The 27854-nt window shown below is 50.5% G+C and overlaps 1 protein-coding gene across 4 annotated transcripts in view; it reads left to right on the top strand.

The window, feature by feature from the left end:
* RASGEF1A (RasGEF domain family member 1A) overlaps positions 1-27854 on the top strand; it is a 69943-nt gene that overhangs the window by 18473 nt on the left and 23616 nt on the right. The window contains exon 1 of one of the 4 annotated variants that reach the window (XM_077946307.1): positions 16040-16510. The exons of 2 other annotated variants lie outside the window; for them this stretch is intronic. In XM_077946307.1, coding sequence (XP_077802433.1) covers positions 16493-16510 — 18 coding nt within the window. In that variant the 5' untranslated portion in view covers positions 16040-16492. Of the gene's footprint in view, positions 1-16039; positions 16511-27854 lie in introns of those variants that run through there. One more of the 4 variants, XM_015146883.3, reaches the window with a different exon arrangement.

The following is a 27854-nucleotide window of genomic DNA, read 5'->3' as shown; positions in this document are numbered from 1 at the left end:
TTTGTAGTTTTAGTAGAGACGGGGTTTCACCATTTTGGCCAGACTGGCCTTGAACTCCTGACCTCAGGTGATCTGCCTGCCTAGACCTCCCAAAGTGCTGGGATTACAGGCGTGAGCCACCACGCCCAGCCCAGAACTTTTTAATTATCCCCCAAACTGCCCCTTCCCCAACCCACCAGCCTCTGGTAAGCACTAATCTATTTTATGACTCTATAAATTTGCCTATTCTGGATATTTGAATAAGTGGAATCATGCAACATGGCCTTTTTTGTCTAATTTCCTTCTCTTAGCATACTGTTCTCAAATTCTTCAATGTTGTAGCATGTTGGTATTTCATTACTTCTATTGCTGTGTAATATTCCATCCTATGGATAAACCGCACTCATTAGTTAATGGATATTTGGGTTGTTTCCACTTTGTGGCTAATATGAAGAATGCTGCTGCGAACATTTGTGTACACGTTTTTGAGTGGAAAGAGGTTTTTAAATATTTTGTGGAATACAAAGAGTGGAATTGCTGGGTCCTATGGTAACTCTGTTTAACAATTTAAGCAACTATACCAAATCATTTTCTGAATGGATTGCACAATTTTACATCCTTACCAGCAAAGTATGAGAGTTTCAGTTTCTCAGCATCCTCAGTACCACTTGTTATTACTGTCTTTTCTATTATATCCACCCCAGTAGGTGTTAGGTAGTGTCTCAGTGTGGTTTTGATTTGCATTTCCCTAATAACTAATAATTTTGAGCAATTTTAATGTGCCTATTGGCCATTTGTACATCTTCTTTAGAGAACTATGAGGGCCTTTGCCCATTTTTAATTGGGTTATCTTTTTTATCATTGAATTGTAAGAGTTCTTCATATATTCTGGATACTAGACGCTATAACATATATGGTATGCAAATATTTTTTCCCATTTCGAGGGTAGTGTTTTCCATTTCTTCTTGATAGTGTCCTTTGAAGCACATGGTTTTCAATGGATCGAGTCCAATTTATCTCTTTTTAAATTTTACTGCACGTGCTCTTGGTGTCATATTTAAGAAACTGTTGCCTAATCCACGGTCACAAAGATTTACACCTGTTTTCTTCTAAGAGTTTTATAGTTTTAGGTCTTGCATTTATTTCTGTGATCCATTGGAATTAATTTTTGTATATGGTATGAGGTGCAAGTCCAAATGTGTTCCTTTGTGTGAGGCTCTCTGGTTGTCCCAGCACTATGTGTTGAAGAGAGTATTCTTTCCCCATTAGATTGTTACGACACTCTGGACAAAAATTGAGTGATCATGGAGGTGTGGGTTTATTTCTGGACTCTTACCTTTATTCTGTTGATTTATAGGTCTGTTGTTATACCATTACCACACAGTTAGTTACCGTAGCTTTGTAGTAAGTTTTGAAGTCAGAAAATTTGAGTCCTCCAACTTTGTACTTCTTTTTAAGACTGCTTTGGTTGTTCCAGGTCCCTTTCATTTTCACACGAATTTTAGGAACAGCTTGTCAATTTGTGAAACAACAACAAAAATAGCCAGGTAGGATTTTGATAGGGATTGCATTGAATCTGTAGGTCAATTTGGGGAGTATTGCCATCTGAAGAATATTGTCTTAGAATCCATGAACATGGGACGTCCTTCCACTTATTTAAGTCTACATTAATTTCTCCCAACAATGTTTTGTAGTTTTTAGTGTACAAGTCTTATACTTTTGTTAAATTTATAATTATTTTATTCTCTTTGATGCTGTTACGAATTAAATAGTTTTCTTAATTTTATTTTCAGATTGTTCATTACTACCATATAGAATTACAATTGATTTTCATATACTGATCTTGTATCCTGTAGCCTTGCTAAATTTATTTATTAGGTCTAATAGTGCATCTGTGTGTGTATGTGTATTCCTTAGGACTTCCTATATATGAGATCATCTGCAAATAGAGATAGTCTTACTTCTTCTTTTCAATATGGGTGTCTTTTTATATCTTTTTATTATCCAATTGCCTAGGCCAGAACCTCCAGAGCAATGTTAAATAGAAGTGGCAAGAGCAGATATATTTGCTTTGTTTTTGATCTTAGAAGGAAAGCTTTTGATCTTCTACAATTAAGTATGATGTTCTGCTTTGGGAGGCCGAGACGGGCGGATCACGAGGTCAGGAGATCGAGACCATCCTGGCTAACACGGTGAAACCCCGTCTCTACTAAAAAATACAAAAAAACTAGCCGGGCAAGGTGGCGGGCGCCCGTAGTCCCAGCTACTCGGGAGGCTGAGGCAGGAGAATGGCGTAAACCCGGGAGGCGGAGCTTGCAGTGAGCTGAGATCCGGCCACTGCACTCCAGCCCCGGCGACAGAGCGAGACTCCGTCTCAAAAAAAAAAAAAAAAAAAAAAAGTATGATGATCTGGATTTTTCACAGATACCCTTTATTGGATTGATGAAGTTCCCCTCAATTGCTAGTTTGTTGAGCATTTTTTTAAATCTTCAAAGGATGTTGGATTTTATTAAATGATTTTTCTGCATCTATTGTGATTATGTGGTCTATTGATATGGTATATTACATTGATTTTTGTATGTTGATATAACCTTACATTCCTTGAATACTTACAGCTTAGTCATGATGAATACTTACAAAATATGCTGTTGGATCTGATTTGCTAATATTTTGTTGAGGAATTTTACATCTATATTTATAGATGGTTTTTATTGATTTATAGTTTTTTTCCTTGTGATTTTGTTTCCTGGTTTGAGTATTAAGGCAAATAGCGACCTCATAAAATGAGTTGGTTAGTGCTCTGTATTCTATTTTTTGAAGGAAATTGTAAGGGATTGGTGTTAATTCTTCTTTAAATGTTTGGCAGAATTCACCAGTGACTTTGGCCCTGGGCTTTTCTTTGTGGGTGAGAAGTTTTTTGATTACTAATTCAATATCTAGTTATAGGTTTATTCTGACCTAAGTTTTAGTCTGAGAGTTTGTGTGTCTCTAGGAGTTTTCCCCTTTCATCTAGTTTATCGAATTTCTTGGCAAACAGCTGTTCATAGTATTCCCTTATAGTGCTTTTTATGTCTGTAAAGCTGGTGGTAATATCCTCTCTGATTTTACTAATTTGAGTCTTCTCTCTATTTTTTTCTTGTTCAGTGTAGTTAGAGGTTTGTCAATTTTATTTTTCAAAGAACCAGTTTTTGATTTTTAATTAATTTTCTCAAAATTTTTTTACTCTTTATTTCATTTACTTCCACTCTATAGTATTTTCTTCTGTTATTTTTGAATTTAATTTGCTTCTCTTTTCCTAGTTTCTCAAGGTGGAATGTTGGGTTATTGATTTGAGAACTTTCTGTTTTTTAATATGGACATTTATAGTTTTATATATTTTTTATCTCAGCACTGCTTTTGCTGCATTCCATAAGTTTTGGCATGTTATGTTTTCATGTCCATTTATTTCATAGTATTTTTACTTAAGTAAATTTGAGAATTCCCTTGTGGTTTCATCTTTTTCCATTGGTTGTTTAAGAATATGTTGTGTAATTTCCACGTATTTGTAAATTTCCCAGATTCTTTTTGCTATTGACTTCTGTTATTTTATTGTGGTCACAGAACATACTTTGTATAATGTCAGTTCTTTTAAATTTATTGAGATTTGCTTTATGGCCTAACATAAGGTCTATTCTGGAGAATATTTCCTGTGCACTTGAGAAGAGTATGTGTTCTGCTGTTGTTAAGTGGAGTGTTCTGTTGATGTCTGTTAGGTCTAGTTGGCTTATGGTGTTGTTCAAGTCTTTTGAAATTTTTTTTAGCTGATCTATGGTCTAGTGTTTTTGTTCATTATTGAAAGTGGAGCTATTGAATTCTCCAACTATTTTTGTTGAATTGTCTTATTTCTTCCTTCAATTCTATCAGTTTTTGCTTCTTGAATCTTGGGGCTCTGTTGTTAGGTACATATTTGTTTGTGATTGTTACATCTTGTTGATTAGCCCTTTAATCATTATAAATGTCCTTCTTTGTCTCTAGTAAAAATTTTTGTCCTAAAGTCTATTTTCTCTAATGTTAATATAGCCATTCTGGTTCTCTTTTGATTACTTTTTGCATGGAATGTCTTTTTTCATATTTTCACTTTCTTTTTTTTTTTTTTTTTTTGAGATGGAGTCTTGCTCTGTCACCCAGGCTGGAGTGCTGGAGTGCAGTTGCACAATCTCGGCTCACTGCAAGCTCTACCTCCTGGGTTCACGCCATTCTCCTGCCTCAGCCTCTCGAGTAGCTGGGACTACAGGAGCCCGCCACCACGCCTGGCTAAATTTTTGTATTTTTAATAGAGACGGAGTTTCACTGTGTTAGCCAGGATGGTCTCAATCTGCTGACCTCATGATCCGCCCATCTCGGCCTCCCGAAGTGCTGGGATTATAGGCATGAGCCACCACGCCCGGCCATATTTTCACTTTCAACTTATTTGTGTTCTTTCTAAAGTGGGTCTGTTTTAGAAAGTCATATAGTTAGATCATGTTTTTTTAATGCTGATAATCTCTGACTCTTAACTGGAGTGTTTAATTCGTTTACTTTAATGTAAATACTAATAAGGTAGGATTTGCTATTTGTTTTTTATGTCTTATGCCATTTTTGTTCCTCTATTCCTTCATTATTTTCTTCCTTTGTGTTAGATATTTAGATATTATCTAGTATACTATTTTAATTTCTTTTCCTTTATTGTATATTTTTGAGTCATATTCTTACCTGTTGCCTGTGGGGTTATAATTAACATCTTAACATATAGCTATGTGTATGTTATATGTACATGTCAATGTTCAGATTAATACAAACTTAATTGCAACAGTATGCAAAAACTTTGCTCCTCTCCTCTCCTTTGTGCTGTTATTGTCATAAAATTTACAAATACCTTGTGTGCTTATCAGTCTATATTTAAAATTATTGTTTCATGCAGTTGTCTTTTAATTCAGGCTCATTCAGGGTAGTATGGTCATAGACCAGTTGTCTTTTAATTCAAATAGTAGAAAAATAGAGTTAAGTGCATAAAAATGTGTTTATACTATCTTTTATATTTACTAATATATAACAATAAATATTAAACTAGTAAAGTTACCTTTACTGGTCCTCTTTATTTTTTCACATGATTTCAAGTTGCTGTTTATTGTCCTATTGTTTCAGCCTGAAGGACTCTCTTTAGTAGTTCTTATAAGGCAGGTCTTCTACTGATGAGTTCTCTATTTTATTTGTCAGGTAATTTCCCTTTCATATTTGAATGACAGTTTTGCTGCATAAAGAATTCATGGTTGACACCTCTTTTCTTTCAGTATTTTGAACATGTCATCCTAACTGCTTTCTGCCCTTCATGGTTTCTGTTAAGAAATCTACCTGGAGTTTGTTGAACTTTTAGGATATGGAGATGATATTTTCATCTAATTTAGAAAGTTTTAGCCATTATTGCTTCTGATTTTTTTTTCTGCCTTGTTTCGCACTCTCCTCTTTTTCTGAGACTCTTCTTATACATATGACAGTGTCCATTACGGTGGCTCTATTTATTTGTTCCTTTCTTTTTTCTTTCTGTGCCTCAGACTGGATAATCTCAATGGATGTTTTTTCAAGTCACTGATTCTTTCTTCTGTCTGTTCAAACCTGTTGTTGAGCCCTCTTGCTCATGTTTCATTTCGTTTACTTAGTTTTCAACACCAGAATTTCTGCTTTGTTCTTTTTTATAAATTTGTATTCCTTTATTGTTATTTTCTGTTTGATATATTGCTTCCATACATTCCTTTAGTTCTTTAAACATCATTTCCTTCAGTCTTTAAAAAATATACTTAAAGTAGCTGATTGGAAGTTTTTGTTTAGTAAGTCAAGTCTGGAAATCAGATTCTCCCCACTCTTTGGGGTTTGTTGCTGCTGCTGTTTATTGTAGTAATGGTTATTTGTTTTGTGACATTTCTGGATTACTTCTGCAATGCCTGTATTCTTTTGTGTGTGGCACTGAAATCTCTGCTCAGTTATCTTAGTGGTCAAATAACGATTGGAAAGAAATTTTCTTAAGTGCCTGGAGCCAGTAAGTTCTCAGTCTTTGCTAAGGGGCTCTGTGTGCTTGGGTATGCTTTCAGCTCTCAGCTAAGCAGTTGATAACTCTGCTTTAGTCTTCTCTTCCTGCTTGCACAGAGCCTTGAAGTCAGCCAGAAATGAGTGCTTAGGGTTTCCCAAGTACTTTTCTGAGCATGTGCACAGCCCTGAGCGTGCACTTGGCCTTCTAGATTCTCAGGAATGCACTGCAGTTTTTCAAAACCCCTATGATCATGTCATTACTGAACTTTTCTTTTAAGCTTTCTGGTTAGTCTATTGCTTACTTCACTGTTATCTACTGCTTCAGGCATCTGTGAAATTAAATATCAGTAATTGTTTTTGACAATGAACCTTGGGGAATATGGTTGTTGTGCTTGAGACCTCTGAGTCAGGTCAAATACAGACATCCTTGTAAGTGGGGTCTCCATGGGAACTACTGGACAGGTCAAATAACGACAGTTTCTGAGAATGAAGCTTTGAAAGAGTTCCATTGCTGTTCTCCCACCAGGGGCTGCTGTGCTAGTGGTTTTCATGATGAATGTGGGGTCTTACTTTTCAAGGCACTTGGGATACAGAGTCAGGGATGGGACTAGGGCAAGTTCAAGTGCTACAAAGTTTGCAGTTCTTACTGAGATTCGGTTGTTTTTTGAATAAATCCTCATAAGATTTCTGCAAGTTTTTGCTTAATTTTGGAAGTTCTAAAAAAGTAGATTCTGACCTTTTTGTTTTTTTGCTGGTTTTCTTGTCACTTTTATGGAAGAGAGGGTTTTTAGAGGTCCTTACTCCACCATTTTCACGACCTGGCCATACTCTACTGAAAGCACTTCTGTGATGTCTCTTTAAACTTACCATGCTCATAACCTTTGACCCAGCACATCAAATGTTAGGAGTTCATCTTTTATATATGGTCACACGTTTGAATAAAAACTTCATCAAGTCAAGAATGCCCATTGTAGGAGTGTTTTTAGTTGCCAAAGACTGTAAAACACCTCGGTGTCTTTTGCTACAGGAACTCTTACATGTGTGGCAGCCCACCTACCCAACGGAATATCCTGCAGCTGCTACAGAACATGTGGAGTTTCCAGGAACTGAGGGGCTCTGTCCAGGTAGCTGCAGGTGTCTGGGGCAAGGGAAGAAACTACAGGGGCATCATTCCAGGCACCACCGATTAGAATGAATAATACTCCTTCTTCGAGAGCCTGTGATTCTGGGAATGACTAAGAAAGAAACTTCTGGAACATTTGTGTCTGCTCTATGAATAGACACATGCACAGAAGCACGTGCAGACTTGTGCATTCGTGGGTTGCCTCATTTCCATTTCATATCAGGTCCCTTTCCACCAGCCTAGAGTGTCATCCTCTCTGGCTCATGGGGATGGCAGCTGTGGGCCCTTCCCATGGAGGAGGGGGCAGGACTCCCTGAGATGCATTGCTGCCCACATGCCCTACCAGCCTGGCCAGCCTCACTCTGATATCTTTCAGGGTCCCCCAGTATCCCCACTTGCCTGAATGGCAGTCGGGGCCCTGCCCATCACAGACAGCCTCTCCCCTGCCCTACAACATGTTATAGGGACCTGCCAAAAGAGGAGCTGGGGAAACCCACGGGACCCTCACAGCACCCTGGTGTCTTTGCAGAGTTGCAGGAGTATATGTGGACATGGGGCTGGGGCAGTGAACGAGGAGGCTGGAAGAGGAACCCAGGCTTTCTCCACTAAACTTAAATAAAATATAAGTAAACGGTCAAAAACGGTAGTAATAGAGCTATCCAAAGTACTGCAGTTCGGTGAAGTACACTGAGCAGCTCAACGGTAGGAAGCCACACAATCTGCAATGGCTAACCCTGCTGAAGGCAGTTCTGCCTTTGCATGGCTAACCCCCCTGAAGACAGGTCTCAATCTGCACTATAACACTCCTGAAGGCAGATCGCAGTCTGCAGTGGCTAACCCTCCTGAGGGCGAGTCGCAATCTGCGATGGCTAAACCTCCCGAAGGCCGGTCTCAATCTATAGCATCAGCCCTCCTGAAGGCGGGTCTCAATCTGTGATGGCTAATCCCCCTGAAAGGCGGGTCTCAGGCACACCTGTGTCAGGCCTGGCCACCTTGGCCTGTGCGGCACACTCCCCTGATAGGCAGGTCAGGGGCTGTGCTGAGCCCAGATGCCCGCCCACAGATACAGTGGCTGGGTCTCCGTGTGCCTGTGCCTGAGTGTTTACAGGACAGGGCTCTATTCCCTGTGGGAGAGGAGGCATCCCATGGCGGTCCTGGGACATTCAGGCAGAGAAGCTCTGTGGTCTAGGTGCTGGGGCCATGCTGGGAGGGTCCCTGGGACTTCTATGGGGCTGGGTGTCATGGGGTCCCTGAGGAGTAGCAGCTGAGTTTGGGGAGAGCGGAGCCAGCTAGGCATCCTGGCATGAGTGCGTTCAGGCCTGGGCTTGGTTGGAACCCATGCCCTGCGTTAGCCTGGTGCCTCCGATGAACACAGCAGGGACTGGAGGGAGGAGGCGGAATTGGCTGGGAAGTAGCAGATGCAGCAACTCTTTCTAGAAATGTAGGTGAGAAGAAAAGAGAGGTTGGGAGGCAGCTCAGGAGGAGTCGGGGTCAGGAAGACTGTGTTTGTGGTCTGGAGAGGGCAGAGGCTGAGGGGAAATGGAGGCAGAGAGTAGAAGGGAGGGGAGAAGGGGGATAGTGGGAGTTAGGGGCACAACAGTGGGGCCAGGGATCAGCTCTGGGGCCTGGGCCCATGATGGCCGGAGGCTCCTTTGGAGGGCAGGTGAAGCAGAAGAACAGACTAGGAACCTCCGGGGTCGGGGAGGAGTAAGGGTGCTGGCCAAGGATAGGTGGAAACCAAGGGCCCAGGGAGACAGAAGCCTCTCTCCTTGCCTGGTGCCTCCAGTTCCCATAGGCCAGGCTGGCCCCCTAGACCCCCTCAGAAGGCCACACTGACCCTGAGATCCTCTATAAGACTAGGCTGGTCATGAGACCCCCAATAAGGCCAGGCTGGTCACAAGATCCCCTGCAAGGTTAGCCTGGTTCCAAGACCCTCTATAAGGCCAGACTGGTCCTGAGACACCCTACAGTGTTAGACTGGTCCTGAGACTCCCCACAAGGCCAGGCTGGTCCTAAGACCTCCTACAAGGGCAGCCTGGTCTTAAGACCCTCATAAGGTTAGGCTGGCCCCGAGACCCTCCCACAAGGCCAGGCTGGCCTTGAGACCCCCCTGTGGTCCTAAGCATCCCTGCTTTGTTCCCCACACACCAGGGGATCTCAGGTATGAGCTCTCAGGCAGGGTCTCCTCTGAGTCTCCCTTCTCCAGGAGCCTGTGAAGGGCTCCGAGGGAGGGGCAAGCCCTGAGTGGGCCACTGCTGCTCCAGCCTTAACTTTGTGCAGTCTTAGTGGGAGCAGGGATGCCTCATGTCCTGGTTTTAGAAGATGAGCATGCACTGTGTTATGCTGTCATGAAGCCATTCATAGTAATTGGAGAGAACTTGGGAAGCACTTGACAAGGCTAAGTGGAGAGAAGAGGAGGAGGGAGGGCAGGAGAGATGGAGAGAGGGTGTATGCCGGCCAGTGGAGGGAGGCACCCTGATTAGACTTTTGGTATGTGGATGCTTGTCTGTTTTATAGGCGCAGGTGCAGACACGCACACGTGCACAGGCATGTACACGCGTAATGCACACGTGCAACTATGTACACACACACCCATGCCTGTTGCACACATGCACAAAGCACACATGTGCATACGCACACCTCCTAAGATACACAGGTACACTCAAGCACATGAACACGTGCGCACACAAGGTCACACAAACACACATGGATGCACGGTGCCCTAGATGATGCCTGCTGCCATGTCTTTGCTCCGGGGAGGTGCTTGGGGATACCTGCTGTCCATTTCTCTCCTTTTGCTGCCAGTGACCCTGGCTTTTCCCTGACACTTAAGCTCACACTCTGTATTACCTTTAACATTCGTTTTGCAGATTTCACAGGTGCCAAGTGATGACTCAAGGCTTTGACTTGCAAGCTTTTTGTCACCATGAAGTAGTTTGCTCCTGGCTGGGCCTGCCCTATTTCCATGTGCTGTCCCTCTTCTGTCTTTCTCATTGGTATTTTCTATGTCTCACTTTGTGCAGGTCTCTGCTCATATGATGGGGTGGGTATCCAGAGCCTTGTGACGGGAGGGGTCCCTGTTGGTCATGACCTGCTTCATCTTGGGGAAGTGACTTCCTGGGCCCTCACCCGTCCTGCCTGCGTGGCTGCAGCCTCCTCCCTTGTTGGGTCCCACTATGCTGGGCATGATGCTGTGTTCTCACCCCATGCATTATGCCCCCCCGATCCCTGGATGCGTTCTCCACTGTCCCCTGTGCATGTGGCAGGCTGGCGCTCAGTGTGGTGGGCTCCCTTCCCCTGGACCAGAGGCCCTGCGTCCCAAGCCGAGTTCTGACTGCTGCCACCTCCCTGAGCACTGAGTCCCACACACCAATGGGGACAGGAAGGATCTCTGAGGATGTCGCCTGTGCACTGCCTTTTTAGCAAGCTCCTGGGCAGTGTGGTCAGGCTTGAGAGCCCCATCTGGAGGAAGCCTCCCAGCCTGGCATTCCTGCCTTTCCCGCACTCCTGCGTTGCTGAAACCCTGGATGCTCTGAGTGTGGCTGAGGAGGGGTGGCCAAGGCACATGGATACAGGACCCCAGGAAGAGCCTCAGGAAAGACTCGTGGACCCCAGGAGGCAGAAGAGGATGTGGAAGGGCTAAATCCACTATGGTACCTTGATGTGCTTCTCAAAGGTGCCCATGTGTGAGGGTGGAGGCTCTGACTCAGACGACTGGGGAGAGGTGTGCCTGACACTGTGGCCAGTGGGCTCCTTCCCAGGTATGCTGGTGCCTGGAAGGATGCTGCCTTGCACATCAGAAAGCTCAGCTGACTCCCATTCAGGCCCTCCTTCACGCCTTCTGCCTAAAGCCATGAGTGTTTCAGTGCATGGAACATTATTCTCCAAAAGGGAGCACTAATGGTATAGCCTGAGGGAAATTCCAGAAGACTTAGGGGTTCTCCACTGACCCAAGGGACGGGGCTGGCTGCCAGACAACCTTCCCTGGAGCCTGTGGGTCTGCTTGGGTGTGGGTTCGACTGGGGCTATCAGTGGCCTCTGCCCAGGGGTGCTGACCAGCCTTGGAGGAGCCTGGAGAGGCCTTTCTGCAGACTGTAGCTGTGTGTGCAGGAGGCTTGAGTCTGGCAGACATCAGGCCTGAGCCTGGGGACAGCGCGAGCCCTCAAACCCCATTGGAGGCAGGGGCTGTCTGAGGAGCCTCTGGAGCTCACTGAGGGCTTGCTTCATTTTGCTTCATGTTTTGCCAACACCCTTGTGAATTGGCATCATGGGTCCCACTTCATGCCCTGGAGAGGATAGAGAGGTATGCACCATCACCCTCAGGGTTTGGACCCAAAGCTCTTGGACAACGTGGTGTGGTCCGGTAATGAGGTGGCACCAGCAGGGCAGGGTCGGGGGCTAGAGCCTTTCTGTCCCTTGACCCTCCTCCTGGAACCCAAGGCCCTGTGGGCTGAGCCTCATCAGGGCCTCTGCAGCACCGGCGTGGTCCTCATCAGCCCGCGTGGAGCACTGCGCTCCTGCTTCTCTGTTCTGCAAGGTCTATCACCCGCCTCAGGCCACCTTCCATCCTCCAAAACCAGTGGATGCCTCTCACTTGCCATTGCTTGACCCTGTAGGCTGTGCCTTTTAGAAGAGGGAGCAGGGTTTGCCCCAACTCTGCCTTTGTTCTTGGGCGGATGAGCAGAGGGAGGCTTAGGCCCCTTCCTCCACATCCCTTCTTCCCTTAGGTGTGGCCACAGCTGACCTAGATAGGCCCTGAGGTGCCGACAGCTTCTGCCTGTCCCGGCCCGGATATTCTCTCTTATTTTTCTCTCCTTCAATTTTCTTCATGCGATTGAAGTGTAACACACACAGAAACATGCCTGAGCCAGAGCCACAGTGTACACTTAGTGATTTTTCATGGGGTGACTCCGCGGGGACACTCAGATCCAGCCCCTTTCAGCCCCTGCCCCAGGGCAGCACCCCAGACCTCTGGGGGTGAGGGTGCCCTCACCGGCCCTGAGCTGGCTCCACGTGGGGCCAGCCTTAGATGCTGTTTGTGCATAGTGTCCTTGACTCCCTGCCCTTGCCTGTGGTTGTCTGGGCGGGTTATCCTCGGCCTGGAGCATTCCATTGAGTGACACATGCCGCAGCTTGGTGGAAACCCAGTCCCCTGTGGGGGATGCTTGGGTCATTTTCAGTTGGAAGCCCTTGTGTGTAGGGCTGCTGCAGACACTCCTGTGTGTGTCCTTCGGTGTGAGTCTCTAGTGTTTCTGCCCGGCCTCCATCCAGGATGGAATTTCTGGTCCTGGTGTGGTCAGTGTTCATAGGCATGACTGGGCTGTTTTCCTGCCTGGCTGCTCCAGCTGACTCTGCCGTGCCGCCAGCAGCTGGGAGTTTGGGTTGTGCCATCTCGTCAGCACGTGGCATTTTCTGGCTTTTGATAGTAGCCATGCTGCCGGGTGTGCAGGGTGCCACACTGCAGTTTAGTGCCCTCCCCAGATGAGTCATGGAGCTGGGTGCTCTCTTAGGCCTATCACCCCTTGGATAGCCTTCTTTCAGTGAAATATGTCTTCAAGTCTTTTGCCCATTTGTAAAATATTGAGTCTTCTGACTTTTTTGATTTACATGAGTGCTTTATATATTTTCGATATGAGTCCTGTGCTGGATATATACAACCAAATCCGTATCCACACCTGTGTCTCTATATCTGTCTACACACACACACACACACGTGCACACACATAGGTTCTGAGTGCCTCTGTGCACAGACATGTTACAGTCACTGGGATGTAGCAGTGAACAAAACAAAGATCCTGCCCTCATGGAGGTCGCATTCTCAGGAGAGCAGACGAACGGACCAGGAGGTGGAAAGGCTCTGCTGGACCCAGTAACCTTGAGGAAAACCGTTCCATGGCGGGAAAGTGCTGGGGCAGAGGGTGGCATTGCAGCTGTGTTAGTGGGAAGGTGGCCTGTCGGGGTGGGGGGCACAGACACTGCAGAGCACATTCCACTCAGGCGAGGGTGGGCAGGGCATGTCAAGGCTGAGCAGGGAGCACTGAGGTCCCTGATGGGGCTATTCGTTAGGACTCTGCCTTCATTGAGATTGAGGTGGGAGTCAGAGAGCTTCTGACTCAGGTTCTAAGAGATCCCCTCTGGCTGCTGTGTGGAGACAGCAAGGGTGGACTCTGAGAGGGAGCCTTTGCGAGTGTAGTAGTCTGTTCTCACACTGCTATAAAGAAGGGCCTTGGTCAGGCACGGTGGCTCATGCCTGTAATCTCAGCACTTTGGGAAGCTAAGGTGGGCATATCACTTGGGTCAGGAGTTTGAGACCAGCCTGGCCAACATGGTGAAACCCCGTCTCTACTAAAAATACAAAAATTAGCTGGGCATGGTGGTGTGCACCTGTAATGTAATCCCAGCTACTTAGGAGGCTGAGGCAAGAGAATCGCTTAAACCCAGAAGGTGGAAGTTGCAGTGAGCTGAGATCATGTCACTGCGCTCCAACCTGGGCGATAGATGGAGACTCCATCTCAAAAAAAAAAAAAAAAAAACCAAAAAAAAAACCGGAGACTGGGTAATTTATAAAGAAAAGAGGTTTAATTGGATCACGGCTCTGCAAACTGTATAGGAATCGTGGCAGCATTTGCTTCTGGGAAGGCCTCAGGGAGCTTTCACTCATGGTGGAAGACAGAGTGGGAGCAGGCAGGTCTGACACGGCAGGAGCAAGTGAGAGAAGGGGGAGGTGCCCCACAATTTCAAACAGTTGGATCCCTCCAGAACTCACTCACTCACTAACAGGAGAACAGCGCTGAGGGGATGGTGCTAACCCATTCGTGAGAACTCTGCCCCCATGATCCAGTCGCCTCCCGCCAGGCCCCACCTCCAACACTGGGGATTACAATTGAACATGAGATTTGGGTGGGGACACACACCCAAATCATATCAAGGGGAGTCCAGCCTCCTGTCCTGAGACCCTCAACTCAGAATCTTGACAGCTTGCCTGCTCTAGGCTTCGCCATCCTCAGAGCAGCATCTGTTGCTCTGGTCAGAGGCAGCCCCGTTCCAGGCCTTGTGCCCTGCCCCTAGAGGAGGCATCTGGAGAAAGTGCGTCTTCCTGTGTATCTGGTCTCCCTGAAGCCCCAGCAGATGGCCACTGGCCCCACCACACCTGGCTTTTCCTCTGCTTTCTGAAGTGGCAGTGGGATTCTGCCTCAGGCCCCAGCGGCCCTCCCTGCAGGATGGCCTCAGTCCCCGCTGCAGGGATATAAAGCAGGACGCCTGGCAGGGCTCAGCCCCAGCACAGCAGCCTCCTCACATCCTCAGGCACCAGGAAGGATGTGGGTCAGGTCACACATGAATGCTGAGGTCACACTGGTGGGTAAAGGAGATAGCACCATCTGTGTCAGCCAGAGACGGGGGCAAGGGCCCCATTCCTCCTGGGGAAATGTCTGCCTTATCGAGGTCCTTGGATGACACTGGTGCAATCTGGGATGAGCACGATGGGAAGTGACCCTGTGACTGTATAAGAAGGCTTGTGGGACTGCCCACCCATCCGCCACCTCCTCTAGAGTGTCACATTCAGGGAGGCAGAGGGGATGCTCGCTCTGGGGTCAGGAGGCAGCAGGGCCAACTGCTCACACGGACTTCCTGAGACAACACTGCGTTCACCCCAGGGCCGAGATGTTCTGCAGGGCCATGGTACAGGGCTGAGGAAGGCAGGGGCAGGTGCCTGGAAGTCTTCCCCAGGAGCAAGACACCAGGCTTCACCTTCTTCGTGCTCTCCATGAAGCCACCTGAAGGGACAGGGTGGCCCTGCAGGCCCAGACCGTCCTGATGCCACCTGTCCACCTGCCAAGGTCACCATGAGCTTTGCATCTTCTGGCTGGACTGAAACAAGATGCAGAAGCAAAAGTGGGGGAGGACATTGTGAAAGCTGGAGGGCCACTATGCCATTTCTGCCTGGTTGCCCGCACTGCTCACCCAGAGGCACTGCATACCACGCAGTAATGTATAGTGCATGCTCTGAGCAGTGGGAAGCGGTTCCAGGCCAGGCCAACACTCACTGGTAGAGAAGAGCGGGTGAGAGGGCAGTGCTCCAGGAGATGGACTCCTGTCTCCAGGCCCTTGAGCTGGCTTGAGGGAGGCCAGTGAATGGACCCAGCACAGCCCCTACTTTCCCAAGACAGAGACAACTGCCCATCGAACCAGCCTAGTAGGTACTCTTGCTGCTAGTAAGTGAGCAGGCAAATAAGCTGGGAGGCAGAGGGCCTCTGGCAAGGCCTGCGCAAGAGCCGTGGGGTGGAGGTGGGGTGAGGGTATGGGCGTCCTGGGGCAGCCGGATGTCTTCAGGGTCACGATTGTCCATCAGCCCATGGCTTGCGAGCTCTCCGGGGTTGTCAGAGCCTCTCTGTGAGGTTCAACCTGAGCATACCCCGCTCCTCCCTAGCGGCCGCCCCGCCGGCCAGCTTGGACTCCCCCGGAACCAATGGGTCTCTCACCCAGCTCAGGTGCTGGATGCTCCAATCCAGACCCCAGGAGAGGGCGCTCTTCGGTTCCGCGAATCTTTCCCGTCCACATCCTCTGAGGGAGTGGGGTCCACTGCAGGGACTCGCGGAGGGGGAGCCCCGTCACCTGACAGATTCCTTCTGAGGCTGGGGCTCTGGGGGCGGGAGGCGCCTCACTGTGCCATGTGCCCGGCCCACCCCTCGCCGCGGCTCAGATCAGTCCTCCCACAAAAGCAGCTGCCGTGTCCCCCGCGTTCCAAGGAAATGGAAGGACAGGGAGTTCTGTGCGACCCCCATCTCAGGCCAGAGATGTGTGGAGTGAGCGCCCCGTCAGGGGAGGCATTCAAGCCGAACGCTGGCGGAACACTTGCTGTAGTTCCGTAGTGGATGTCTACGATCAGGTGAGGCCGGGGCAGGGTGAGAGGCGTCCCCTCCTCGAGCCGAGCCCCGACCCACGCTGCGCCTCTTCGCCGGCTCCGCGCGCTAGCACCGACCCCCGGCACGGCCGACCCCGGACGCCCCGCCCAGCCCCACACCCCGGCACCTACGACGCCCCCACACTTAGTGCCAGGCGCGCGCCCAGCCCAGGCAGCGCCCCCTGACAGCACTCCAGGCCGCCCCAGGTCCCTGCCCCACCTCCGCGCCATGCTCCTAGCCTCGGCCACGCCCAGCGTTCCTGGCTGGCCTTGCGGCCCCTCTGCGCCGCCCGGACCCCGCGGTCCCCAGCCCAGCCTCTCGGTTTCCCGCGTCCCGGGTCCCACCCCTCCAGCGGAGGCGCCCAGCGGCAGGGGCTGGCGCAGGAGTGGGCGCTTGCTCAAGTCGCGGGCAGAGGAACTGCCGCTCGCTGGACGCGGCGGCCAGAATGTTACTGGAGCCCCAGGTAGGGCTGTGGCGGGCCCAGGTGCGGGACCGCCGCGGGGCAGGGTTTTTGCGTTATCGGGCTCGGGAGGGGTGCGACGGTCCCCTGCATCCCGACTCGCGCGGGAGGGAGCCCGTCCGGAGGACCCACGCGCCTCGCTCTGTGCGTCCCCGCTGGAGCACCTGCTGCCCTGTGGGCGGCGCCCAGCCTGCCCCTTCTCCTGCCGTGCCCTTCGCGGCGCGGCCCGCAGACGCTGAGAGCACAGCCTGTGAGCCTGGAAGGGATGGGGACAGGCGCCCCAGCAGCAGGCACCGGAGGGGTCTGTCCGGGACGGGCACTTTCGGGTGTATAAGAGCCCGGACTACTTGAGGGGCGCAGAACCACCTGTTGCTCCGAGAAGGATGTGCCGGGCGAGGGGTGGTCCACGGTGTGTGGTCTGTGTGAGGTGGTGGCAGCGGAGGGCTGCGGAAGCGCGGGCGCGCTTATTCATGGCACGTGGGAGGGAGGCGGCCGTGCCTGTGCCTTGTGAGCCCCAGGCGCGCCTGTGCGTTTAGGGAGAGTGGAGCCCAGCGTGGGGCTTTGAGGAGTGTACGCTCCAGGGCGAGGGCGCTGTGGGGCGCAGGTGGAGAGCTGGCCCTGTAGAGGACCTGAGCGTGGAGCATAGGCATTTCTCATGCTGTTTATGGAGACCCACTCCCAGAGGCGCAAGGCGGTGTGATTCGGGTGCGGCAGCCCCCTGGATTCTGAGCGCCCACAGCATGGAGCTGAGCCCCGGCCAGCCCTGGCCACGTGAAAGATGCAGGACTCATCTGTCCCTTCCTTCCTTCACTTAGCACGCATTTATTGGGCCTCTGCTGTGTGTAGGCACTGCGGTTCAGCAGGGAACCAAACACCACAGGAAGGAGGGTGTTGTCCTCACGGTGCCCACACAGGAAAGAAACAAGCACAATGGGTAGGTAAAATGGGTGGAGTGCCACCTGGTGCTGAGGGTTAGAGAAAAAGCAATGTAGGAGAGCCAGCAGGGCCTGTGAGGAGTTCAGCGGTGAAGGTAGTTCAGGTCATTCTGCAGCAACAGAGCAGCCCCAAGTCCCTCGGCTCACAACAACACGGTGCAGTTTCCACTCACTGGTGTCAGCCCTGGTCCAGGCCGCCCTCATTCAGGGACCCAGGCCAACGGGGTCACGTGGTAGGGGAGGGGGGAGGGCCCTGCACTGGCATTTAAATACCCCAGCCCAGTACTCCAGTCACTGCTGTGAGACAGGTGGACCCCACGGCCCCACCCAGTTTCGTTCGGACCTGCAATGACAGTCCTGCTCCCCCAGCAACCAGGGGTCTGACACACTTGGTGCCCAGCGTGCTGACCACCAGTGAAGAGGGGGCTGTCTGTGCCTTAGGTACAGTGGCTAGAGGAGACATGTGCACAGGACCTGCTGAAGGAGGGGAGGGAGGGAGCTATGTGGGGTGCATACTAGGAAAAGGCCAGGGCAGAACTTTGAAGTGGAAGCTGCCTGCATGTTGGGGCCAGATTGGAGACTGGGGCATCAGGAGCAGAGCCCATGAGGAGGTGGGACAGTGAGGTCAGCGAGGTGGCATGGCTGGGGGAGTGACTGGGCTGCAGTGGGAGGTAGCAGAGCAGGGTGTGCTCCCCATGGGGCTACCATGGCACTGCTGACTGCTGCTGGGAGGGGTGAAGCTAGCAGGGTCCCACCCCAGTGGTCCAGGGACAGATGAGAGTCCCAGCCTTGGGAGATGGCAGAGGAGGAGAAGGGAAGGACTGATCCTCGGGGTATTCTGAAGGCAGAACCTGGAGGTCGTGCTGGGTAGGCTGTTTTCATTGAGATGGGAAAGAGTCAGGCTGGCACAGGAAGGAGGGTGTTGCCCTTAGAGGTGGGCAAGATGGCAGGTGCAGCAGGTGGGAGCGGGGACAGTTCAACACCTCCAACCCCGGAGGTGTTGCCTGGCAGGGGTGTGGGCAGTCTAGAGTCCAGGGAGAGGTCTAGGCTGCATGTGCTCGTGCAGAGCCTGGCCTGCTCCACCCTGCAGGCTCCTTGCTGCCCTGCCTCCTGGCCACACTGCCCACGCCTGCATCTGCTGGCTCAGGACAGTACAGCCCTGGGCCCCAGCCTGCCCAGGCCCAAAGCCCATCTTGTTGGGCCTGCTAACTTGAGCCACCTTCTTTCAGCTCCCTCAGGAGAGGTGGGATAAGGACTTTAGCCCTCAGCGGGGCATAGGCCAGGGGAAGGAGAGCAGAGCCCCATGGCCTCTTATGTTAGCCCACCCCCTCTGTGTGTTGGGGGTCCAGGCCTGGCCAGGATGCAGAAGGCACTGGGGACAGCACAACCCAGGGTCACACACTCACAGATGCATGGGCCGCAGCAGTGCCATCCATTGGAGGGGGAGGGGCGGGCAGTCAGGAAGGGCTGCCTTGGGGAGAGAGTATCACACTGGCTTTGGTGGGATGCATGAGAATTGACTTAGTGCAGAGGAAGCTGCCTGCATCCCCCACACCTTTGGGCTTTTGGGCCTTGTCCTCCAGGGAACTGCTGGTGAATGACTAGAGGAAGGAGACCAAACTGTCATGTCAACCTCCCTTTTCCCCCTTAATCCACTGGAAAACCCCTGGTTATCCTTGGAAGCCGATCTCAGAATCACCTCCTCCATGAAGCCCTCGTGACTACTCCCTACAGAGTTAGTTCCCCACCGCTGTGCCTCCCTGACACCCAGCATGGACCCCCAATCCTGAAGAGATCATGCCATGCCATGGAGCTGTGTCTGTTTCCCCACAGACACTAAGGTCCATGGGCTGTTCCGTTCTGAATGTGTGGCATAGGCCACAAGGGCCTCAAGGGATGCTGACTTGACTGAACAAGTTCTGGAAGGAAGGAGGAAGGAAGAAAGGAAGGAACAAAGATGAGGGCAGGAAGTGGCCCGTATAGGCTCTCTACTTCTTGCTTTACATCTGGGGAAACTGAGGTCCAGAGGGGCTGTGTCTTGCCTGAGGTCAGCCAGGAGGTCAGGAGTCAGAGCTGGCTCCTGGGTCATGAGGGCTCCACCGTGTGGGTTCTGGGCTGCCTGGGTCCCTGTGGGTTCCAGGACAAGGGGAGTTCAGAGGCTGATGGAACACGAGGCCTGGGGGCTCCTGAGGGAACCTGGGGACAGTCAGGTGGGCGCCTATGGATGGTGTGGGTCTTGGAGGAGGATGGCAGCCAAGACCCCCTGCAGCTTCTCTGTTTCTTTTTTTCTTTTCTTTTCTTTTTTTGAGACGGAGTTTCGCTCCTGTTGCCCAGGCTAGAGTACAATGACATGATCTTACCGCAACCTCCACCTCCCAGGTTCAAGTGATTCTCTTGCCTCAGTCCCCCGAATAGCTGGGATTACAGGCATGTGCCACCACGCCCAGCTAATTTTGTATTTTTAGTAGAGATGGGGTTTCTCCATGTTGGTCAGGCTGGTCTCGAACTCCTGACCTCAGATGAGCTGCCCGCCTTGGCCTCCCAAAGTGCTGGGATTACAGCCATGAGCCACCGAACCCGGCCTCCTGTTTCTTCTTCTGGCCCCTGCTGCTGGCTGGGCCCTGGCCCTGTGGCCCCTGGCACCACTGGCCCAGTGGAGTTTTGTTGGCAAAGCTGGTATCTTGTGGTCTCAGGCTTGGGGAATAACCCCACCCCCACCCTGTCACTGCCCACACCCGCCTTCTGGGCCAGAACCCAGCCCCTGGCATTTCCCAAATGTCACTGTGACTGCCGCCAGCCACCCCTGCCCGGCCTTGGGCCGGTAAGTGTGCGTCAGAGTGCCGCCCTCCTCTCCCTCCCCCTCCCTGTGGGTGAGGAGGCTCAGCCTTCAACTCTGGCCCCAACCTGAGTATGACTTCCCTGGGGACATCCCGGGGGCCACATACAACAGATGTCCTTAAAACAGGGACTGGCATGTTCCTAGAGTGCCCAGCCTGAGGGGGCAGTGGTGTGAGGTGTTTTGGGTGGGTGACCAGGAAAAGTGGCTTCAGGGTAGCTGAGCTGGTTGGCAGAGCAGGCCCACTGTGGACATCGTGTTCCTGGGTGATGACGATGGAGCTTAGAGAGCTGAGAGATTCCTGGACACACACACACCCACACACACAGACACCCACACACAGAGACACACAAACACACAGACACATGCAGGCACACACACAGACACAGACACAGAGAGAGACAAAGACACACACACACAAAGACACACACACACAAAGACACAGACACACAGAGAGAAACGGACACAGAGACCCCCCCGCAACAGACCCCCACACACAGACACACACACACACACAGACACACGCAGGCACACACACACACAGACACAGAGATACAGACACAGAGACACACAGACACGCACACACACACACACACATACAGAGACACAGACACATAGACACATGCAGGCACACACACACAGAAACAGAGACACACTAACACAGAGACACGCAGACACATACAGAGACACACAGGCACACCTCCCCCTACTGCCACTGGTGCGGGCATCTCCATACCAGCTCCACACAGACTTATGTGCAGAAACCTGTGCTCAGGGGAGGTAGGTAGGTAAGCTATTGATTTTTTAAGTTTATGTTAGGTAATTGATTATTGATATCTTACTAGTTTGAACAGATTTTTAGTTTGGCTTCCCGGAAAACCCAAGAAATTAATTATATTACTTGCACATAAGGAACAGCCAACTTCTTTATTTCTAATGTATCTTTAGTTTTCCTATCTTACTGTGTTTTCTAAAAGGTGCAACATTAAATAATAGCAGTTGTCCTTGGCTTGATCTTCATTTAATGAGGAGGTCGTTCATGTTTTACTAAGTCTGAAATCAGCCCTATGTTTCCAATAGGTATTTGTCATCATGGACAGTATGCTGGAATCCTACATTAATTGCCAAGAGTGCACACCACGAATGGATATTCAGTTTCATCAAAGGCTTTCCTGTATCTATCAAAATCATCAAATGCCTTTCCTCCTTGGACTTATTAATGTGTTGACTTATTAACTCTTATGAGCTAAATCATCCTCTTGTTCCTGGAATAAAGCCTACTGGGTCAGGCTCTATTGTGCTTAAAAATGCTGCTGAGTTCATTTTACTGATGTGTTGCTATGTTGCTGAGGGTATTTTTCACTATTTTCAGAAGTAAGAATTTATGCATATTTTTATACTAGAAGACATTTGTCACATTTATAAATCATGCTATTTTAGCTTTATAAAATGAATAGGAAGCCTTTTCAATATGAATTGTGTAGCTGAAATAGTTTATATATCATATAAAATTATCTTATCCTCAAAGACTTGAAATAATTCATTTTAGAAACTATTTCAGCCAGGGCTTGCTTTTATTTTTTCTAGAGGGTTAGTTGGCTGTCAACTTAATTTGTACTATGGTCATTGGTCTTTTTGGGTTCTAAACATTTTTAGTTTATTTTTGGTTACTTATATTTTCTAGGTAATATAACCATTCAAAGTTCTTGCAGATCATTTACCATAGATTTAGGTAGTTGTTTGTTTTAAACTTTCTTCTACATATCTGGAGTTAGATTTCCTTTTTTCATGCCCAATGTATTTTTCATGTCCTTCCTTTCTTCCTTCTTCTCTCCCTCCCTTTCTTTTCTTAAATACATTTTAATAATTTTTTTTTAAAGAAATAGAGACAGGGTGTCACTAGAGCCCCCCAAAGTCCTGGGATTACAGGCATGATCCAGGGTGCCTGGCCCTCCCTCCCTTTCTTCTTTCCTTTTGTTGATTAGAATTGCAAGAGGGTTATCCTTGAAATCTGTGTTTTCAAAGAATCAGCTCTTGAAGTTTATAAGGAGTTCTACTTTATTTTTTGATTAAGTCATCTAATTTGCCATTTAGCAATTTCTTCTTCCAGTTTGTTTCGCTATTTTGTTGAGAAGCTCTTTTTTAAGTTTTTTGAATCAAGTGCTTAGTGTTTACTTCAGTATGTTATTGAAATCTATGATCTTTTCTCTGAGTACAGCTTTGGCCATATCAAATTCCAACCAGTTTCCTATAAAGGTTATTTTTCTGACATCTCTAATTGGAGCTTGAATCTTTAACACAGGCATGATTTAGGGAATTTTTTTATGAAGTGCGTATTTTTTTTTGGCTTATCAGTTATGTATTAATATCCAACTGTAGTACATTGTACATTAATATCCAACTGTAGCTCATGTCATTCTCTCACCTGCACACTTCTGTTTGGAGACTTTATGGGGTTTCATTGGTGGTATAACATATTACCATGTGGTAGAGACTCTGGACAGTAGAATGTGCCTTTCTGTTTCTAGACACAGTTTTTCACATATGTTGGTCCCCTATCCAGAGAGCGTGCATTGCAGTATTTTCATCCCTTGGGCATCTACCACTTGCTGGGCAATTTCTGGTTGTGAATCCAGCATGAAGAGGTGCTCACTGTATTTCCTGGGCATAGCTTTGTGTTCTTGGGAGTTTACCTCTAATAGGGTTAGAGAAAAAAAAAAATAAATAAAGTGTTTTTCTTACTCTCCACTCTCAGCCATTCAGCACAACATTCTGACACCAGATTCTCTAACATTAAGACAGCAGCTGGGTGCCCTGTAATTCAATTTGGACAATATTGGAGGCAGAGTCAGATACCACAGGTTGAGAACTTGGTCCCACAAGGCTGCCCCCCTCCCTCGACTTCAGATACCATTTGCAAGTGTCAGGTTGTGGCCTATGCTTCTGACTTACCCAGCAAATCAGCGCTCCCAGGACTCACTTCTCAGATTCAATTAATTTGCTAGAGCGGCTCACATAATTCAGGGAAGCACTTGCTTCCATTTACCCACTTACTATACAGGTTTTTACAGTGGTCACAGATGAACAGTCAGAGGAAGGGATGCTCAGGGCAAGGAATGTGAGAAGGAGCGTGGAGCTTCCCCATCCTCCCAGGCACTGCACTCCAGGGCCCTCTACCTGCTCACCTATCCAGAGGCTCCAAACCCGCTCCTTTTGGAATTTTGTGGAGGCCTGGTTACGTGGGCGTGACTGACTGCATCATTGGCCGTTGGTGATGGACCCAACCTTCAGCCTCTCTCTCCTCCCTAGAGCTGGGGTGGGAGTGAAAGTCCTCATCACATGGTTGGTTCCCCTGACAACCAGCCCCCAGCCAGGCTGTCCAGGAGTCCATCAGCACACAGCACACATTTACCACTTTAGTGTTAGGAGAGTGTGCTGGGAAAAAAGACAGCGTCATGCACCACATAGTGGTCCCCTGAGATTCATAATACAATATTGTCACTGGGCCTTTTCTATGTTTAGCTGTAGAAATCCTTACCATTGTGTTACATTTGCCTCCAGTATTCAGTGCGGTCACACACTATGCAGGTTGGGAGCCCGGGAGCAATAGGCTGTACCACGGAACCTGGGTATGTAGTGGGCTGTCCCATCCTGGTCTGTGTTAAGTCACTCTGTGGGGTTTGCACAATGACAAAATCGCCTAAGATGCATTTCTCAGGAAGTATCCCCATCGCGAATGGACGCATGACTGTATGTCTTCTTATAAATCACAGTATCCTGGCCCCTTCCTGTGCCTGGGCCACACGGACAGGAAGGGCCAACTTGCAGGCAGGAGGCCTGGGCTGCTTCCAGCTCTGCCCTGTCCTCAGCCCCACACCTGTATCTCATCTGGGAAGTGGTGAGCAGGGCCTCAGAAGCCCCCAGAAGGTGTCACAGGGCCCAGCAGGTGGGAGGCCCTCTGCCCACGGCACTCATTAGTGGTGAGGCTTGTGGGCAGTTTTGTGGGGGCTGGAATCCAGCACAGGCCCCTTGGACCCCGACCTGATTTCCCCCATCCCACCTCGCTGCCCTGCGCTTGCAGCCTAGCTCGCAAATGCAGCAAGGGCAGCTCCTCCTGGATCAGGCCCTGTCCATCCCACAGGCCTGGCTGGCTCCCCCTGCTGTCACCGTGTCACACCATTCTCCCTCCCCTTGAGCCCTGCGCTGGTTGCCCTGGGTGGCGCGTCAGACACGGTTCCAATCCCAGCTCCTCCAATCCCACTTTCCCCGACTGGCGCTGGTGACTGAGGCCCTTTGGGCCTCTGTTCCTTCATCTGGAGAAGGGGGAGCAGCAGGAGAGCCACCCTGGGGAGGCGTGGAGGTGGCTGTGTCTGCCTTAGGTTCGAATCAGCCTAGTGGCACTAATTGATGCAGGGAGGTTTCAGGATGACTCAGTAGCCAATTAAATGCTTACAAATTCATGGTTTATTGGGACGCTTTCACACACCAACAATCATGCAAATATATTCCACACACCCAGGCAGTCATAAGAGAGGCGGGAGCGAACCACAGTGTGTGGGGGGGGGAGACCAGCTGCTGACTGCCCGAGGTCCATGTTCCCTCAGAGCAGAGGGAGCGTAGACCCCCGGGTGGAGGGATGGGATCTCTGCTCTTCTCCCAGCAGGGCATCTGGTGGCCTCCAGAGGAAAAGAGGCCTTGGAGTTCTCGAGGGCAGTGCTTCCGCAGAACTGCACACTGCTTCCCAGCCCCCTCCTCCATGGCACCCTGAGGGTCTCCCCGGAAAGGAGTTGGTCATGAGCAGCTTCTTTGTATTTATGGCCCTCTGCAGGAGTGTCCCTGCCCATCATCTTCAGCTGCCTTTTGGCTTTTGGCATCACTTTCTCGTTGGGTCTGGCAAAGGGGCGCCTGGCCACAGCAGATATCACCTGATCATTGCAGTCCACCACACCTATGCTTGTCACTCTGCACGCTGAGGGCTCAGCAACTTCACTCTAAGCTGAGTTGCTTGTCATAAGTACTCCTTTTTTTTTTTTTTTTAAGACAGAGTCTTGTTGTGTCATCTAGGCTGGAGTGCAGTGGTGTGATCTCAGCTCACTGCAACCTCCACCTCCTGGGTTCAAGCAATTCTCATGCCTCAGCCTCTGGAGTAGCTGAGATTACAGGCATGCACCACCACGCCTGGCTAATTTTTTGTACTTTTAATAGAGATGGGGTTTCACCATGTTGGTTAGGCTGGTCTCGAACTCCTGACCTCAAGTGATCTACCTGCCTCGGCCTCCCATCGTGTTGGGATTACAGGAGTGAGCCACCACACCTGGTGAGATAGGGTCTTGCTCTGTTGCCCAGGCTCTGTCACCCAGGGGTGCAGTGGTACGATCTTGGCACACTGCATCCTTTACCTCCTGGGCTCAAGCAATCCCCCTACCTCAGCCTCCTGAGTAGCTGGGACTACAGGTGCATGCCACTGTCCCTGGTTAATTTTTTTGTAGAGACAGGGATCTCCCTGTGTTTCCCAGGCTGGTCTTGAATTCCTGGGCTCAAGCAATCCTCCCACCTCAGCTTCCTAAAGTGCCGGGATTACAAGTGTGAGCCACTGTGCCTGGCCGTTTATTTTGAGACCCTAAGGACCACAACACGTTATTACACATTCCTGTGTACTGGTCTGCCCAGTGTCTAACCACCGGTTACCAGCCCCCAGGGCCAGGGGACAGATACACAGCATGTGACAGGAGAGCTGCTTGTGTCCACAGCATGGGGGTGGCAGTCAGGACGTGTGTCTGGGTGCTGTTTCCCAGAGGCTGCTGGGCTGAGCATGCCCATGGCTCTGTGACCCAGCAGGGAGCTGGGTGCCCCTGCCCTTACCCCCATGACTGGCCCAGAGAGAGCTCCCTGCTCCCACAGTCATCTGCCAGGAGGATGACAATTCAGCTGAGGGAAATGGATTTTTATTTGTTTTGAAACACAAAGGAAAGATCTTTGCTCAGCCTAATTAGTTATCATTTAAAAGAACCATATGGTTTTTATTCTATATTCCAGCACCCTAGTTGGCTGTGGAGGGCAGAGGCTGCAGCTCACCTGGAACAGGTCTGTTTATGTCCTGCGCGGCTGGCCATCCCTTCCCGCCTCTGGAGGCCCTCAGCCCTGACCCCGCCCGCTCACTGTCTCTCTCTCTTGGTCATGGGCTGCTGCTTCGGGGCTGACTCCAGGGCTGGCTGGATGTGGGCAGTGTGCCCGGGTGGGCCTGGGCAGGACAGGTTACTGGTGCCTTCCTACTGGAGCCGGCAGGTGCCCTGGCCACTGCCCAGAACTGATGAGCAGCAGGACACCCTACTCTGTCTTGCCATCGTCAGTGGACAACCCATCTAGGACAGGGACCCCAGAGGGCTGATTTCACTTGGGGTGGAATCTGCACACTGCTTCCCAGCCCCCTCCTCCATGGCACCCTGAGGGTCTCCCTGGAAAGGACAGAACTGACCACCAAGGTTGCCTGAGTTTGCACATGACCCCATCCAAGCCTGTGCCCAGCTCTGCCCCTGGGAGGCCCAGGGCTACCCACCCATCTGCAGGAGGCTCCTGTTACCCCTGCAGAATCTGATGGTATCAACCCAAGAGGGAGCGAGGCCAAGGGGAGGGGCTACAGGGACCCCCAGGCAGCCGGAGTGGGAAGCCAGGCTGCCAGCGCCTGCCGGGAAAGGGCAGGGGTTCCCTGAAGTCCCGCCTCCTGCATCCGTGGGCCTCTTGAGTCTCAAGAATGGAATGGTTCTTCGTGGACAATGACATTCTGTGCCCTGAGCAGGCCCAGAAGAAGCTGACTAGACAGAAAGGGAAAAGGGAGACTGGGCAGAATCTGAGGAGTGTGAAGAGGAGATGGCCAGATTCCTTCAGTCAATTCAAATTGTATTGGGTAATAGAAGGGAATTCAGAAGGAAAAAATGAATCATGTGTCTGTAACAAAGCTTTAATCATCTGCGTCGCGCCTGTGGCCGGGCCTCTGGAGCGGGCGCCCTTGCGAGGTGCTGTCCTGCTGGTTCCCATGGCAGCCGCCTCCTTGTTGGAGTCCGGCCTGCGGCCCTTGGCCAGGTCCCGGGACTGCCCTGGCCAGCCTGGAAGGTTCACCAAGGTAAATCCAGCCCTTCTTCACAGCACTTGAAGTTTGGCTTATGTGAAACAGTGTGGCTCCTGCCTTCTGATGCCTGCCTGGCCTGGAGGATGGAGAGGCAGGGGCTGTAGGGAGCTCCCTGCCCTGCTGCAGGAATGGGACCAGCATGTGCTCCCAAGGACTGTGCTGCTGCAGAGGCCACAGGAGTTGAGAGAGAGGAGGGTGAGGACTGGAGAGGTGACTTGCAGGGGAGTGTCACCCCCAACGCCACCCACCCCTAGACCAGAGCCAGCTCTGAGTCCCCCATGCCTGGGACAGGACAGTGCAACCAGGTCAATGGGTCCACCTGCCTAGAAGCAGGAGGCAGCTTCTGCTCGCTTGTTGCTGTCTGCAGCAGGTGCACTGGCTGTCCCTTGCATGGGAGGTGAGGACTCAGAAGTGGGATGAGGGAGGGGGCGGCACCAGCTCCCAAGAGCT

This window comes from Macaca mulatta, chromosome 9, assembly GCF_049350105.2.
Source record: "Macaca mulatta isolate MMU2019108-1 chromosome 9, T2T-MMU8v2.0, whole genome shotgun sequence".
In the NCBI taxonomy this organism is placed as follows: Eukaryota; Metazoa; Chordata; class Mammalia; order Primates; family Cercopithecidae; genus Macaca; species Macaca mulatta.
Note: the sequence above shows the minus strand (reverse complement) of the source record. Positions and strands in the feature narration are given on the sequence as shown.